This window comes from Eptatretus burgeri, chromosome 3 (assembly GCF_056783735.1).
Source record: "Eptatretus burgeri isolate ZD-2024b chromosome 3, Ebu_testis_v1, whole genome shotgun sequence".
NCBI classification, from domain to species: domain Eukaryota; kingdom Metazoa; phylum Chordata; class Myxini; order Myxiniformes; family Myxinidae; genus Eptatretus; species Eptatretus burgeri.
The window spans coordinates 73,345,891-73,363,596 of record NC_140963.1 but is presented as its reverse complement, the minus strand read 5'-3'; the positions used below and the strand labels follow the sequence as shown (position 1 = coordinate 73,363,596).

General features: G+C 42.6%; 1 protein-coding gene across 4 annotated transcripts in view; it reads right to left on the bottom strand.

Moving 5' to 3' along the window:
- Positions 1 to 17,706, bottom strand: part of LOC147030182 (dnaJ homolog subfamily B member 6-like) — a 53,136-nt gene that overhangs the window by 25,769 nt on the left and 9,661 nt on the right. For all 4 annotated transcript variants that reach the window (XM_085873977.1, XM_085873978.1, XM_085873976.1 and 1 more), the window contains exons 7-8: positions 6,549 to 6,681; positions 3,430 to 3,500 (exon numbers count right to left, since the gene is read on the bottom strand). In XM_085873977.1, the coding sequence (XP_085730103.1) occupies positions 3,430 to 3,500; positions 6,549 to 6,681 (204 nt within the window). The remainder of the gene's footprint in view (positions 1 to 3,429; positions 3,501 to 6,548; positions 6,682 to 17,706) is intronic.

The following is a 17,706-nucleotide window of genomic DNA, read 5'->3' as shown; positions in this document are numbered from 1 at the left end:
CAGTCATTCTCCCTCAGTCTGGGGCTCCATGCAAGATCTCACTGCGTGGAGCCTCAACGATCATGAGAGGTGAGGGATCAGCCCAGAACTACACGGCAGGTCCTGGTCAATGACCTGTAGAGAGCTGGGACCACAGTATCAAAGAAAACCAAAAGTAACACACTATGCCGTCATGGATTTAAATCCTGCAGTGCACGCAAGGTCCCTCTGCTCAAGCCAGCGCATGTCCAGGCCCGTCTGAAGTTTGCCAATGACCATCTGGATGATCCAGAGGAGGAATGGGAGAAGGTCATGTGGTCTGATGAGACCAAAATCGAGCTTTTTGGTTTAAACTCCACTTGCCGTGTTTTGAGGAAGAAGAAGGATGAGTACAACCCCAAGAACACCATCCCAACCGTGAAGCATGGTGGTGGAAACATCATTCTTTGGGGATGCTTTTCTGCAAAGGGGACAGGACGACTGCACCATATTGAGGGAAGGATGGATGGGGCCATGTATCGCGAGATCTTGGCTAACAATCTCCTTCCCTCAACAAGAGCATTGAAGATGGGGCATGGCTGGGTCTTCCAGCATGACAACGACCCGAAACACACAGCCAGGGCAACTAACGAGTGGCTCCGTAAGAAGCATCTCAAGGTCCTGGAGTGGCTGAGCCAGTCTCCAGACCTGAACCCAATAGAAAATCTTTGGAGGGAGCTGAAAGTCTGTGTTGCCCAGCGACAGCCCTGAAACCTGAAGGATCTGGAGAAGATCTGTATGGAGGAGTGGGCCAAAATCCCTGCTGCAGTCTGTGCAAACCTGGTTAAGAACTCCAGGAAACGTCTGATCTCTGTAATTGCAAACAAAGGTTTCTGTACCAAATATTAAGTTCTGTTTGTCTGATGTATCAAATACTTATTTCATGCAATAAAATGCAAATTAATTATTTAAAAATCATACAATGTGATTTTCAGGATTTTTGTTTTAGATTCCATCTTTCACAGTTGAAGTGTACCTATGATAAAAACTACAGACCTCTACGTGCTTTGTAAGTGGGAAAACCTGCAAAATCAGCAGTGTATCAAATACTTCTTCTCCCCACTGTATATACACACACACACACACACACACACACACACACACACACACACACACACACACACACACACACACACACACACACACACACACACACACCTGAAGTGAATGAGAAAAGTACGACACCAACGAATATGTAATCCAAATCCAGCTCTCAAACTCCGAAAAGGTGAAATCGTGCCAGTTTAACAACTAAGAAAAAAGGTCTTGATGATATGTTGATGCAGACATTTCCTTAAGAAAATAAAAAAGATACAAATTTTGTCCAGTATGACGAATAAATATACATCAAGCCAGAATTCTTAAAACTACGTTAAACTCAAAGTGACCATTATGCTTTTTACAATTACATGCACACCAGGCATGCACAGGGCAAATAGAGGAAGAAGAAAAAGGAAAGAAAATAAAGGACTAAACAAGACTGCGTATTTAAGTCTCAACAGGGTATATATAGATGACAGCAATCTGAGAATGAACGATCTACATGAAAGTAGATCTGCACGTAGACAGTGACCAACATCCTTTCGGGTGGTCACCCATCCTTTCGGGAACGGGCAAGCTAGTAAGGTATTAATAAGATTGTTGTGCAATAAAGAGCAACACCCTATCTTCCATGGCTGTACGTATCCCACCAAATAATGATCAAGTCAGGTATTTAACAAAAAACAAAATTTAAGTCTATTTTCACGATTACACCAATTACAATAATAATTATTATTAAAAAAACTACACCTGCAAACTTCCAAAGGACTCAACGAGTTGGGGTACAAAACACATTATGGAAGATTGCACAGTCCTGGCTCCGTGAAGGCAAGAAGAGCATAACATTTTATATAGGAGGGATCTCTGGGTCGCACCCGGGAGATTGATCGGCTATCTCCATGCAGCAGATCTCTTAGATTAGAAATGATCAGGGCTAATCAACAACCAGTTGGAATCACGCAGCTTTACATCAGTAATGAAAAGAATGTGAAGGAGACACATCCATATGAGTTTAAAGTTGTCGAGTGGTTTGAATTAGAATTATCTTTTTGAGCAAAATAAAATTCAAATAAGCTAAAAGGTCAGTGTGATGGAAGCCGTTTTGTATTTTTTTTTCTTTTTTAAAGTTGTGATCCAGTGCTCATGGAACAGCTTGAACATATCACACAGGAAAAAATAAACAAAAGGTGACATCAGAGTGTACTTTGATGTCCATAAAGGACATGAGTAAAACAGACAAGGTTTCATCAGATTTGAACCTGGGAGTCCAGCATAATGAGCCATTGGTTTCAGATGGGAATGCCAAACAGGCCAATGCTTTATTACCAAAATAAACCACTTAAATCATCTCACGAGATCATCCCGCAAGATAGCAAGTTAAATACTACAATATTGAAGAACCAATGTGCACGGATTTTTTTTTTTTAAGGACACGCAAAAACAAACAGGCTTGTGCTGCCATTGAACCCCCTCCCCCTCCTGGTTAATCCTCAATGCAGAGCCACTGTGAAACTTAAAGCGTGTGCACACACAAGCAGCACGTTTTAACAATCAGTTTTTCTGCCTCAAATCCAGCAACCAATACAGGATTCAAGTATAAACACCAAACTGCATTTGCAACATGTTTACGTCTGTATTCCTGGAACAGTTCCACCATGCACATCGCACATGCTTGCTTCAGACTGGCTTTAATTCAAAACATTACCAAAAACAGGCCATTCAAAGGGTTACAGCAAAACACTTTAATGTGCAACTTAAGAATGCAACAGCAAAGCAATGGAAAAACAAAACTGCATGCATCAACATGGTTTTCAAAAATAAAAAATAAAATAAAATAAAAACTTACTTGTGTATGGAACAAAATAAGCAAAACAGGACCAGCCACATGCTTACATGCAAGATTGACATGGTGGATAAGTTACTAACCAACAAAATCCATTGTGAAAGAAAGGTTATTTTGAGCTGTCACTTGACAACCAAAACAGTTTTTATGAAAGTTTATCATGGTGAGAAGAGCTTGAGCTATTATTAGTCTACAGGGACTGTAAAGTGTGTCGAGATAATATAAAATGTACAATGAGCAGCATTTCACATATTTAACTCAAACTAGAAAAAAAAAAGAGGAAAAAGAAAAAGAGAAGAAGAAGAAAAAAGAAGTCATTGGAATGCTCAACATTTTAATTGGGTAATTTTTTTTTTTTTTTAACATTTTCTTCGTAAATCATTCCTCAAAAACCATCCTGTCATTGTAATTCGGAATCATCACAACAATAGCTTATTGCGATAGTTTGTTTGACTAGTGTGATCATGAAAGATGCTTTCTGGGCATCAGTTATCTGCGGTAGTCCAGGTGTCCTCGCTGCTCCTTACCGTCAATTTTTATTGACTTCAGTTGCCCATCTTCCTCAACCTCCACTCTTTCTTTTCCATTCTCCACAATCCTGCAAAGAATGTTGGAATATTATTATATGTGAATCACAGATCATTAGCTAATAAATCACCAAGCCGGCGAGTTTGAATTCTGCCAGGCTGTCCTCTGCAATGATAAAAAAATTTTTAAATCACATTAGTTTACAAACATATAACTTTTGTCCGGGTTCAAGGTCAGGGTCAAGGTCACGAGGTCACGTAAGTTATAGAAATCGCCATTTTCAAAACCTATCTAGTCAGCCATTCTACAAGATATTCGGCAACTGTTTATTAATTATGATAGTAAAAAATATTATCTTGCATCTAACCAGACAGATTTTTTTAATTTCCTTCCCGTTTGATCGTCACGTGATCTGGAAGATGGCCAAAAACGCCGATGCGATTCGCAAAGGAAGGAAGGAAGGAGAAATGAAATATAAATATAAAACACATTTTTAGCCTTTTATATTTATACATTTTCCGCTGAAGGTGCAAAAGTTTCAAAACCCGAAATGTAAACGTCGGCATTTATTTTCAAAATATAATTTTGCGCATGACGCGCCAAAATGCCGAGTCATCTTTAACCAAACTGCGCAGTTCGAGCTGCGCAGTTCTACTGCGCAATAGTCTTCGGTCATAACTGAACATTGAGAACTTGTGGTATTATAGAGATTACCGTCACCCCCACACGGGGGTAATTTTTAAAATAATTCTCACTGCCAGACCATGCATCCGATAAAGTTGAAATTTAAACTATGTATTCCCCATCACTACTAGATCATAACTGACGTTTCACGTTGATTGATTAAGCGGTTCCAGAGAAAACAATATTTAATATTGTTGTTCAAACAATACGGTTGCCAAACCATGTAACATATCAATTATTCCTAAACAAACGTGCACACCAAATGCTTGGGGAACATTTGTGTGAAGTTTCCCCTCAATCTGTCCAGCTGTTCTGGAGAAGATTTTTATAGGTTTTAGAATAAATCCAATATAGCTACCAAACAATGTGACCTATGACGTCATCTGTGAACCTTTGTTCCTCGTGGAGGGGCGGTCATACATGTAAAGTTTCGCCTCTGTCTGTTAAGCCACTTCAGAGGTTAAAAAAAAAAAACCAATATGGCTGCCGAATCGCGTGACGGATGACGTCATCAATTTTTTTAGCAGCGTCTCGCGTAGCGAACGCTGCTCATAGAGAGCTTGGCGTTGTTCTTGTTCTTCTTCTTGTGAAGACAAAACCTTAACCTCTAGGACTCGGCTCTTGTATATACAAGATCCGGATCTCCTTAAATACCAAGCACATGTACACATCCTCGCATTGACGGTGCCTTTTGAGAGCGTCTATCATGAACTTTTAAATATATTCGGACATTTGCTTTAAAGTTTCAAAATGTTCACGTTACTATTTAAAGATTATTCCATTTATTGTATTGTAATTTCGTAAATACACTATTTATTTCGTAAATACACGATGACGGGTCTCGCTATTGGCTTAATCAAGGCACGTGACAAAATATCGGAAGTTGTTTTTTTTTTAGCCGACAAAACCTTTAGGACGCTGCTCTTGGACACATTTGTCCTTGTTTTCCCTGTAGAACATTTTATCACCAGATGACCCTCAAAAAATTTCATACTGATCAGATCTAGCATTCTACATATGCAATTATGACATCATAACAAAGGCACCCAAGACGTCATTAAAAAAACAAAACAAATCATAGTCCCCATGAGGGGAGTCCTTAACCTGCAATGAAAAGTACTTGCCATGTGCCAAGTTTCAATTTTTTCCTTTGTGCGGTTTCAGAGATAGAGGTCCAATTTTTTCCCTTTTTCCCAACATGGCTGCCACAGCATGTGAGCTATGACATCAAAATTATCACTAAAACATTCTACATAAGTAGTCGCTCCAATGTTGAAAATTTTGTCTCACTCCAACCAGCGGTTGTGGAGAAAAATACTGACGTTCTGTGCAGACAAAGACAGAGACAGACAGGCAAACAAACGGACACAAATGCAATACCCTCTACTTTGGCAAGGGTAACTTGAGAGTCATATTCAAGTATATTCAATTTTGATTAAATAATAATTTTAAAGATCATTAAAAAACAACAAAACCAAGAAAAATCCAGAAGTTTAGCACTATTGAAGCAGTCTTATACAAACACCACCCGATAGAAATGTCCAAGTCCTGCAACACTGGAGGTTCTTGGAAGTATTAAGAAGGTGATTTGTATTCTATGGTGTCCAAGTGTACAATTCAATTAAAAAAAAAACGTAAAGATGGTAAAAGTCATATAAATAAATTAATTCTGGGTTTTATGTAGTGTCTATTACTATCACCATAACACGTTACATGAATAATTCATGCCCGTTGTTTGTGTCCTTTATAACATCCTTCAAAACAGTAAGTTTCCTGTTTGGAATGATTTTCCATTCTGTTTGATTTTGTTTGACCAGGCAGGCAGAGGGAGTAAAAATATTATCTCACTCCTCTGTAAGCATGAGCGATCAGGCCAAATTCAGACACGAATACTGTTAAACGGCAGGTTTGTATTCCGATTAGTGTTCAAAATAAAACATGCAATTTAAACAAGTTGTTCCTCAATCATAAACTGAGAAGACGGATGGACGGAGAGATATGAACCAATTGCTTAATCCCGCTTTTAGCTTCACATGTGCGGGACAACAACACATTTCTTTTATATGTCTGCTAATCATGAATATCCTTCCTGTTCAGTTCTGCTAATCATGTATCTCACAAGGACACCAAGATGCATTCTCAAAACCTGCAATGAAAAGAAACTTTGAAGTTAAACATTCTCGTTACCTTATGACATGACTAACGACTTATCTCCAGCAAAAAATCAAGGGGGTCAGGTGATAATACACAAAGCACAACCAATGTAAACCCACAACCTTGGTATTGTCACCAAAAAACCACCAAAAAAAAAAAACAGCCAGCCCCAAGGTGGTGTCAATGCAGTTTTGCGTGAGCATTTTCCATAAAGGCTGAACGTATATAAACGTATTAATGTGTGTATATCCTGAATCTAGTTTCTCAACAGGGGACGTACTTGCGAGTTGTAATCCGCTTCCCATTGACAATCTTGGTGGATGTGTTGACCGAGCGGAAAGAGCCCCCTCCATGGCCTCCAGTGGAAGACGACGAGGAAAAGGAGGCAAAACTGTCACTGAAATCAAATGGGGCTAGAAAAGAAAAATGCAAAAAGAAATTAGCAAAGAAAATGGACAGCATAAATCAGTTTGTAAAAATTTATGTACACGTTTTGAATGGAATGCTTTGGATTAATAATAGAAACAATTGCAATTTGAATAAACAGACATGGAAATACCGACTTTTTAAAGCATCGAGAACTGAATGCTTTGTAATATAACAAACGTCGCAATGCTGACGTTTTCCTGTCCGAGACGTTCAGTGTAAACCAAATTAAACAAAATCATTGAAGTACATTAATGAGGAACTCGAGTTGCTTACATTTCCCAAGGCCTCCACAAGCAGAAACACGGTCTGACAGTTGAAATGCCTCAATTTACTATTTCTGAAACTGTCCGCAAGACAAACCTATAAAAAGCCATTTTCCTTGTCAAATTTAGCGTTAGTGTCTTGAACACTATCCTGTACCATTGGAATAATTCACAGGATATTATCATACGTGTTCAAATTATAAATCGCTAAAACACAAACCACATGTTCTCCAAAATCCATGAACTCCCCAGCCTGAAATTGTAAATTTTGATTGCAAAATAAAATGCCAGGCAGGGGTCAGAGATACTTCTTCACAAACTTGAATCGCTTTGGTCAAAGATGGCCACAAAGACACAAAGCCTTTGGACCAATCAGGTTCATTGAAGAATTGTGGCCGGCAAAATTAAAATTCTTACCCCGAGTGACTCCTCGAAGGGCAAAGCAAAGAACTCAATCTAATCCTAGTCATGAGACTGCTTCTGCAGCACCGATGCTGTGTCAACAATAAGATGATACTCAGCTTCCTGCACAATGCCATAAAACACTTAATATCTACAAACTTGGTGGCGAGAAGGGACCAGTCATAAGCACATAGATTGGTTCAACGTCGACTGGGTCAGATGATACATTCACTTTCTTCAATCTTAACCTTTACCAATCTGTCTTCATCCACACCCACCCCCACCCCCCCCCCCCCAATTGATATGTTGAAAACCCACTGAATCAAGCACAGTAGACTCTCAACTAACCACAACCCCTTCTCTATCCCCATTTCTTCCTCTCAATACAGACCTCTCCCTTCCTTCCTGTTCAGTTCTGCTAATCATGAATATCCTTCCTGTTCAGTTCTGCTAATCATGAATATGTATATTTTTTGATTTCCTTCGTTCATGACAAAGTGTCCTGGTGGTCACACTGCATCACCACATGTCCAACCCTTTTAAGTCTGAGTTGATAATGTACTTATTCACCTCTTCCTCCCTCTTTATTCGAGCCTTTTGCATTTTCTTTCAAACTATGTTTTTTTTCTCTTCTCCCAACCCAGACATAAAATCCATTCACACCAATCTGTCATATTGGTCCAAAAAAAAAAAAAACTGAAAAAAAAAATTCAGTTTTTCACATCAGCATGATGAGTATACACACATTGCTGATAATTGGTATTCAGAAACAGAAAGCACTAAATAACGCAAGGACAGCAAATCTTTTCAGCCCTCACTTTCCACCGACCATTCTTAATCCCACAACTCCACAAAAACTTTGCCTGACCACTCAATCACCCTCACCACTGAACCAGCAATGCATCATACCATTTCCATCTGATCCAATTGACTCAAAGTCCAGTGCATTGGTCCAATTTAATAAATCTCAACATATCCAACCAAGGATGACAACATTCATCGTTTATACATCAGACACACCTCCTGACTTTTGGTGAGCATCGCCACGGATCATGTCTCACGGTAAAACCACATAATTCGCAAAGAACAACTATCCTTCTGCGTGCCTTCTGGTTGAATGGTTTGCAACAGCAGGAACAATTTTCTGGGTGGCAGACAGAGGGTTGTTCTTTGCGGATTATGTGGTTTTACCATGCGAGACATAATCCACGGCGATGCTCACCATACGCCAGGTGTGTCTGATGTATGTACATATGTATATACATATATATATATATATGCATACATATACACACCAAAAAGGGTGTGTGTGTGCTTTTATCTCCATAGGCAGGTTTCAGAAGGTGGAACGGATCCCTCCCAGGTCTCGAAGTATCCACGATCGTGTGTGCGTTGTTGTTGTTGGCTGTTATCTCCATGTGTGGGATTGAAAAGGTGGAATGGATCCGTAAAATGTCTCAAAGTGTCCACCGGCATGTGTGCGTATGCGTGTGCGTGTGTGAGATTGGAATCTACCTATGTGGGTTTCAGAATGTGGAATGAATGGAGTCTTCCCAAGGCAGGCTTACAGTGTCCACCTTCATTTCGATAAGGGGTCACAATTCACGGACCAAGCTGTGATATTTTTCTGTTCTCAAAGTTTTGTGCAGAGGGCTCTCTTCAGAATCGTTACTGAGTACAGGCCGGCTTCTAATTGGAGTTCATTTGTAATAATATTCCCAGGGATGGTTTGGAATATCTCTGAGGTTCTTCTTCATCATTCCTATGAGGTTCATCATTATAACTTGTACAGCTTTGGCATTCTTCAGCTTCCAGGATCTTTTCACTTCATGCTTGAGATCTTGGTATTTGGTCATTTTCTTGATTTCTGCATTGTGAGTCCAACATCACTGGTATTAATTAGCAATGCCCTCTCATATTTCAATGTTTTCAGTGATTGCTTTTGGTTCATTTTCCCACAAATTTTCTGGAACTGGAATATCAAAGTTTTTGCAGATAAGCCAGCAGATTACTTTACAAACTCTGTTGTGTCGTTGTGTGTACAGCTGTTCTGACAATCTGTTTTTTTTCGTGTTCGGTCATTAAGCATCACATATCATTCTCTTTGCAAACCCCACCTCCACCCTTCAACTGTCTACATTTTTCCTCCTCCCCCCTCCCCTCTCTCTCACTCTGTCCCCTCCTCACTCCCCCCCTCAAAATAAAATGCAGCACTCTCCTCCCACACCTCTGTCGTGCTGTTTGTGTGTCGCTGCTTCCCCTGCTTCCCCATAGGAAATAGCAACGTTTGGTGAGGTGTCGCTCTCCGCACCTCCCGCCGAGCTCCCCCTTCTTCATTCCCTCTACCTCCCCTCCCCCCTCTCACCATACACCTGCCTCCTCTCACTTTCTCCCCCCACCCCACCCCTTTATTCTACCCGTCAGCTAAGCGACGGGTTATATTTGATCGTAAATATATATATATATATATATATACACATATATATATATATATATATATATATATATATATATATATATATATATATATATATATATATATATATATATATATATATATATATATATATATATATATATTGTTGCGGATGTGGAAATTCACAAAACACCATTCAGGTTCCCCGAAGATCAGTTATTTTGATAAGTAAGTGTTTCAGGTTAGTATCCCCACCGATGTGTAAAGGGTGTTTCAGGTTAGTATCCCCACCGATGTGTAAAGGATTTATTCGTGTGCCGGGCTGCGAATCTTTGAGGTTGCCGTTATTCTTTGTCTGTCTTTATTGTAACAAACATCGCAACACCATCATCTCCAACAAATATCGCAACACCATCATCTCCTACAAATATCGCAACACCATCATCTCCTACAAACATCGCAACACCATCATCTCCTACAACCATCGCAACGCCATAATCTCCTACAAGAACGCCATCATCATCGACAAACAATGCTCCCTCTGCTCAAGCCGCCATTGTGCGCCAAGGCACGAGCCGATTTGCATAATCGGATCAAAACGAGGGTTTCCCCGACACCAACCCGTGACGTCAAACATGGGGTTCCCAGCGAGGCTCACCAGGGGTGAGAGGTCGGAGATGAAAAGTGGGCGAAGCCCGGCCTCGGGTGAGATCAAAGAGCGGCTCGGCCCGGGCCAATATAAGGGCGGGACTCGAACGAGTTTGGGGCTTATTCATCGCTCTCTGGAGATGAGCGGCAGCGCAAAGAAGCAGGCACTCAGGAGATTCATCACTCTCTGGAGACGGGCAGTCGCGGGAGAGGAAGGCACAGGGAGCACGCATTCGGTGGCGGCAGCGCGGAGAAGCGGGCACTCGGGATAGTCGTCCCTCTCTGGAGTCAAGCAGCTGTGTCGTGGTCCGGGCGAACGGCCCTAAGACGGTCGAGCGCCGCTGAGGTAATGAACATTAACTCGAAAAGAGCAAAAGACCCGTTCACTCCTCAGAGCGCATCGCCGGCCAGGCCCGACCAGGCCGCAGTGAAGGCCGGACGACCGAGGGGAACCAAGCAAGCCACTCGGCAAGCTGCTCAAGCCGCCCGGCCGCTAAGAAACTGGCGCGTAGCGACACAAGGGCCAAACAGGAACATCCCAGGTCACCGACCCGAAGACCTTCGAGCCGTCACAAGGGGCGATCAGGTAACCTGCCCGGCCAATTGTGAGCCTTCGGTCACCCAGGCTCCGAGTTGGAATAAAGGCTCACGAGCCCGTTTCTTTTCCTGGGTTTTGTATGAAAGTGTTCTGTGGTGCCTTATCCTTATAAGTAGAATTGTGGTTAAGTGAGTGCCTGTACATAAATAGACATCGGCTATAGGCTTTGCTTGTGTCATGTCCCCTTCCCCCATTTATTGCTTGCCTGTCGAAATAAATGTCCCCATTGTTTGAATGTCAATCTGCTCGTTGCATCATTTCCTCCCATTGACTTCCACGGCGTGTTCGGGAAATTAGCCGGCTATTAAAGCCAAATAAAAGTGGTTATTTGGTCTGACGGAACTTGGAAAATAAAACCGCTCGGCATCGCACAAGGAACGAGTGTGCTTAGCGGCTCGTTTCCGTCCGAGTCCCGTCGAGGTATAAATTCTCAGTACTTCTGTCTGCGCAGATAATTAGGTATATAGAAATATGGCGATTAACCCTGTACCGCGTGGACAAAATATTGACAGTTTATGGTGCGTTAAGGCATCCGTAGCAGGTTTCCGGAGTTGCCTGGAAGCTACGACTGAATTCCGGGTTTCGGCGGACACGCGACTGCGGTTGGGCCTGAATCAGTCGTGCGTGGCCGTCCGAACCGGCAAATTCATAACAATATGTATGTATATGTATATATATATATATATATATACATATATACATATATATATATATACATATATACATATATATATATATATACATATATATACATATATATATACATATATACACATATATATATACTTATATACACATATATATATATATACATATATACACATATATATACATATATATATATATATATATATATATATATATATACACATATATATATATATATATACATATATATATATATATATACATATATACATATATATACATATATATATATATATATACATATATATATATATATATATATATATATATATATATATATATATATATATATATATACATACATATATACATATATATATACACACATACAGTGGGGAGAACAAGTATTTGATACACTGCCGATTTTGCAGGTTTTCCAACTTACAAAGCACGTAGAGGTCTGTAATTTTTATCATAGGTACACTTCAACTGTGAAAGACAGAATCCAAAACAAAAATCCTGAAAATCACATTGTATGATTTTTAAATAATTAATTTGCATTTTATTGCATGAAATAAGTATTTGATACATCAGACAAACAGAACTTAATATTTGGTACAGAAACCTTTGTTTGCAATTACAGAGATCAGACGTTTCCTGAAGTTCTTAACCAGGTTTGCACAGACTGCAGCAGGGATTTTGGCCCACTCCTCCATACAGATCTTCTCCAGATCCTTCAGGTTTCAGGGCTGTCGCTGGGCAACACAGACTTTCAGCTCCCTCCAAAGATTTTCTCTTGGGTTCAGGTCTGTAGACTGGCTTGGCCACGACAGGACCTTGAGATGCTTCTTACGGAGACACTCATTATTTGCCCTGGCTGTGTGTTTCGGGTCGTTGTCATGCTGGAAGACCCAGCCACGCCCCATCTTCAATGCTCTTGGTGAGGGAAGGAGGTTGTTGGCCAAGATCTCGCGATACATGGCCAAACCCATCCTCCCCTCAATACGGTGCAGTCGTCCTGTCCCCTTTGCAGAAAAGCATCCACAAAGAATGATGTTTCCACCTCCATGCTTCACAGTTGGGATGGTGTTCTTCTCATCCTTCTTCTTCCTCCAAACACGGCGAGTGGAGTTTAAACCAAAAAGCTCTATTTTGGTCTCATGACCTTCTCCCATTCCTCCTCTGGATCATCCAGATGGTCATTGGCAAACTTCAGACGGGCCTGGACATGCGCTGGCTTGAGCAGAGGGAACTTGCGTGCGCTGCAAGATTTAAATCCATGACGGCGTGTGTTACTTATGTGTTACTTTTGGTTTTCTTCGATACTGTGGTCCCAGCTCTCTTCAGGTCATTGACCAGGTCCTGCCGTGTAGTTGTGGGCTGATCCCTCACCTTTCTCATGATCATTGAGGCTCCACGAGGTGAGATCTTGCATGGAGCCCCAGACCGAGGGAGATTGACTGTTATCTTGAACTTCTTCCAATTTCTAATAATTGCACCAACAGTTGTTGCCTTCTCACCAAGCTGCTTGCCTATTGTCCTGTAGCCCATCCCAGCCTTGCGCAAGTCTACAATTTTGTCCCTGATGTCGTTAGACAGCTCTCTGGTCTTGATCGAGTGTGGACAGCTGTCTTTTATGCAGATAAGGAGTTCAAACAGGTGCAGTTAATACAGGTAATGAGTGGAGAATGGGAGGGCTTCTTAAAGACAAAACTAACAGGTCTGTGAGAGCCGGAATTCTTAAAGGTTGGTAGGTGATCAAATACTTATTTCATGCAATAAAATGCAAATTAATTATTTTAAAATCATACACTGCGATTTTCAGGATTTTTGTTTTTGATTCCGTCTTCCACAGTTGAAGTGAACCTATAATAAAAATTACAGACTTGTACGTGCTTTGTAAGTGGGAAAACCTGCAAAATCGGCAGTGTATCAAATACTTGTTCCCCCCAGTGTGTGTGTGTGTGTGTGTGTGTGTGTGTGTGTGTGTGTGTGTGTGTGTGTGTGTGTGTGTGTGTGTGTGTGTGTGTGTGTGTGTGTGTGTGTGTGTGTGTGTGTGTGTGTGTGTGTGTGTGTGTGTGTGTGTGTGTGTGTGTGTGTGTGTGTGTATATATATATATATATATATATATATATATATATATATATATATATATATATATATATATATATATATATATATATATATATATATATATTGTTACGGTTGTGGAAATTCACAGAACACCATTCAGGTTCCCCAGAGGTCAGTTATCATGGTCAGTGTGTGTTCCAGGTTAGATTTCCCCACCAATGTCTAAAGGGATTTATTCGTGTGCCGGGCTGTGCATCTTTGAGTTAGCCGTTTTACTGTTCTATCTTATATTTCAAACAAGCAGCATCTCTCAACAACACCACTACAACCATGCCACCTCCACCACCACAACGGCATCTCAGCAACCACGCCATCCCCACCACAGCGCCAACCACGACATCTCAACCACCGCGCCATCTCCACAAACACTGCCATAGGAGCCACATTTACCAGAAGGACGACCCTCCTCTACAAACAAAGAGAACAACTCGACAACTCCCGCCCCGATATTCTGGAACGGGTGAACAGAAGTGATGGTTGGGGTGGGTCCCTCAGACGGGCGTAAGAAATAGAATGTCAGTTATCTCACCAAAAGAGCCAAGCCGAACTCTCCTGGAATTTTCCCCCCGCACGACGAGAAGGGAGGGGCGAACACCCCAGGGTGATAAAGGGCCGCGTTGGAACACCGAGAAGGCAGTTGGCGGTTGGCGAGGTGGTGAGAGTCTCTCTCCTTGGCGTGTTGGAGGCTCCGTTGAAGGCGTTATTGGAGTCGAGAGTTCAGTTGGGAGCTGGTGGAGTCCAGTCGAGCACAGGCAGAGACATCGAGGGTCGCCGACCAAAGGACCCATCGAGTCACCACGAAGGTGGCGAGGTAACCTGCACGGTCTCCCGGAGCCCTTGCGGTCATCCCGGCACCGAGCAATCATAAAGGCTTACGAGCCCAGTGTTTCTCTTCTTTCTTTTAGGGGGTTTTTGCATGGAAGTCTGTGGCGCCTTGTCCTTTAAGTAGTGAACTGACTAAGTGCATGTGCATGGTAAAATAGATATCGGCTGTAGGTCTTTTTGCTCGTGTCTTGTCCCCCATCCCCCCATTCATTGCATACGTGTACAAATAAATGTCCCCTTTGTTGAATATTCACCTGCTCGTTGCGTCCCTTCCTCCATTGAACTGCCGTAATTGCGTTCGGAATATTAGCTGTTTTTTAACACCGATAAGATAATCGGGTCCGACAGGGCTTGGCGATATAAAACCGCTCGGCAATCGCAAACGGAACGAGCTGCTTAAAGCGGCTCGTTTTCGTGCAGGCTTCGTTGAGGTGTTGATCCCCGGCATTTCTGTCTGTGCGAATAATTAGGTACATCGACAATTCGGCGATCAACCCTGCAGCGCGTGGACAGAAGAGATGGCTGATCTATGGTGTGGTTAACAACACCCGTAGCTGGGTTTCGGCGTTGAGCCGATAAGCTGCAAATGGATTGCCATGTTCGGTGGGCGCACGTGGCCGCAATTTAGCTAAAGGCGGTCGCCCGCACGCCGGAGTGGCGAGAATCCACAAAAAAATAAATATATATATATATATATATATATATATATATATATATATATATATATATATATATATATATATATATATATATATATATATATATATATATATAATGTGGATATTGTCACGAATCACTAATCGACAGTGAACACCAATAATTCAACCACGTGACTTTGGGTCCTCCGTCTAATGGAAACCGGTTACATAAAATGGTCACGTGATCTAATTACAGGGGGCACACCTTTGGTATGCCTTGTTCAAACTGGATCACCTTACCAGATCAGATGCAGCCAAGCATAACTGCCAAGGACATACCGACTAGGAAACAGAATGTTGGGGGATAACGTCCCAGCTAAGCTAGGATACGGACAATGCTGGACCAATGAAGCAAAAGACAAAAATGTGCTGGGAACATTTCCATACAAAGCATTTATTTCCAATCAGCGAGGAAAGGTATGTGGCACAGTGAATGGGGTTTATTATTATGTACAGCAGGGATAGCAAGGAATTTGTCGGGTGCGACAGAAGGCAAGCAATTTACTAAAGCAGACATAGAGTAGACTCATCCCGTTATATCTTCTACGATCTTAACTTGGGCTACGATATGCGCCATATCTCTCTCACTCTCTCTCACACACACACACACACACACACACACACACACACACACACACACACACACACACACACACACACACACACACACGATTAGTTATCCAGAAGGAAGGACAGCAGATGAGAACGAACAGCCTCTCAATACCTCGCGTGGTCGGCCGACCGCGCAACCTGGTACGCTTTGGGGGACGCTCCGCTTCAACGACCCCACCTAAAGAGTCGACGCGTTATCTCTTGCTTGATCACTTTGCCAGGGTTTGTGGAAATGTTTGCTCCGCACTCGTCCAGAAGAATGTCTGTCGCACACCAACCCCGAGTGCAGATATAGCGACAGGTAGACAACGAGGTGCAGTGAAGAGAGGGTGAAGCAGAGAGGCGGAGAAGCGTGCACGACACACAGGCGGAGAGAGTGCGAGGCAGGCAGTCAAGAGGCAGGAGAGAGAGAGAGGGCTTACGGCCTCACAATCCGCATTTTATAAGCCCTGGGTGAAGGGTGGGGGGACGACCCAAAGCGACGCGCAGTCATCCGAATTTTGCCCTTCCATTGGATCCCGGCTCCGCCATGCCAGGCTCCTGGGGCCGGAAGTGGCCTCATTCGCACATTTGGTGCGACACGGCCCGGGTTACGGCCGGGACACGGCCCTTTACCGAAATCCCGGGCCGTGTCCTGGCGACAGCGGGCGTTCACTGTTCGGGGCACCCCCGGCAAGCTGTGGTTGGTGCTGTTAACGTGCTTGGCCCTTCCCCATGCCACGCGGTCCGAGTGGCCTCGGCCGCACAGCACGCTCGTTTGGTGGCAAATTGCATCGATGCAGAGGTGCGTGGAGGCGTGGGGTGATTTTTCCTGTGTGAGTGAGATGTTGGTGATCGAGGTGGTGAGCTTCTGGTGAGCGAAGGTGGAGCAAGGTGAGACGCTGTTGTAAATCGGCGTGCAGATTTGAATGAAAGGGCGTGCCATGCGCGTCCTGTACAGTGTTGGTTGAGAGACTCTCAAAGGTGGCTGCCTGGGTGCGGTGCCTGCTTCAATTTGTATCATAAACAAAAGGAAAGAGTTGGAATGGAAATCATGATTGAAAGGAAGGTGGAGATATAATGAGACCAAGCTATTCGACCCATGCAACGCACTTCGTCCCATTACCCCATGAGACATGAGGGGAAGGTCTGACTGCAAGAAGACCAACAAGATAACTGTCTGGGGATCACTATATGTTTGGTGCCATTGCCTTCGAGGCATGTGGTTTTGCAGAACCACAACAATATATATATATATATATATATATATATATATATATATATATATATATATATATATATATATATATATACATACATACATACACATAGTCGTGAAAAGTCTCCACCTGGATGGATGGCCAAACAGTTCTCCCTTGAAGGCCAACAGCCGAGACTCCCATATGCACGCACGGGAAAGAAATGCTAGGCGCTTCACCAGAGTGTTAGCACAGCATAGGGGTTTTCCGCGTGAACACAGAACAGATACATGGACACAAGCAAATTAATTAAATGGATAATTTAATGACAGTTATCAAATATGTACAATGACAATAATGAAAGAAAAACGTGAGGTAATCTACAACTTAAATTCCTCACCCCACCTGCTCTGTCTGAGATATGTCCCCCCCCCAATTTCCACAAGGCGCTCCAGGTCAACCAGCAACCCCAGGTCAGGTCAGGTCAGGGAGCTGGGGCCGGAGCAGTGCGTCGCTGCGTCCACTTTCCATCGGTACTCCAGGGGTCTCCGACTGGCCATCGCCCAGGCAGATGCCTGGCCCATCCC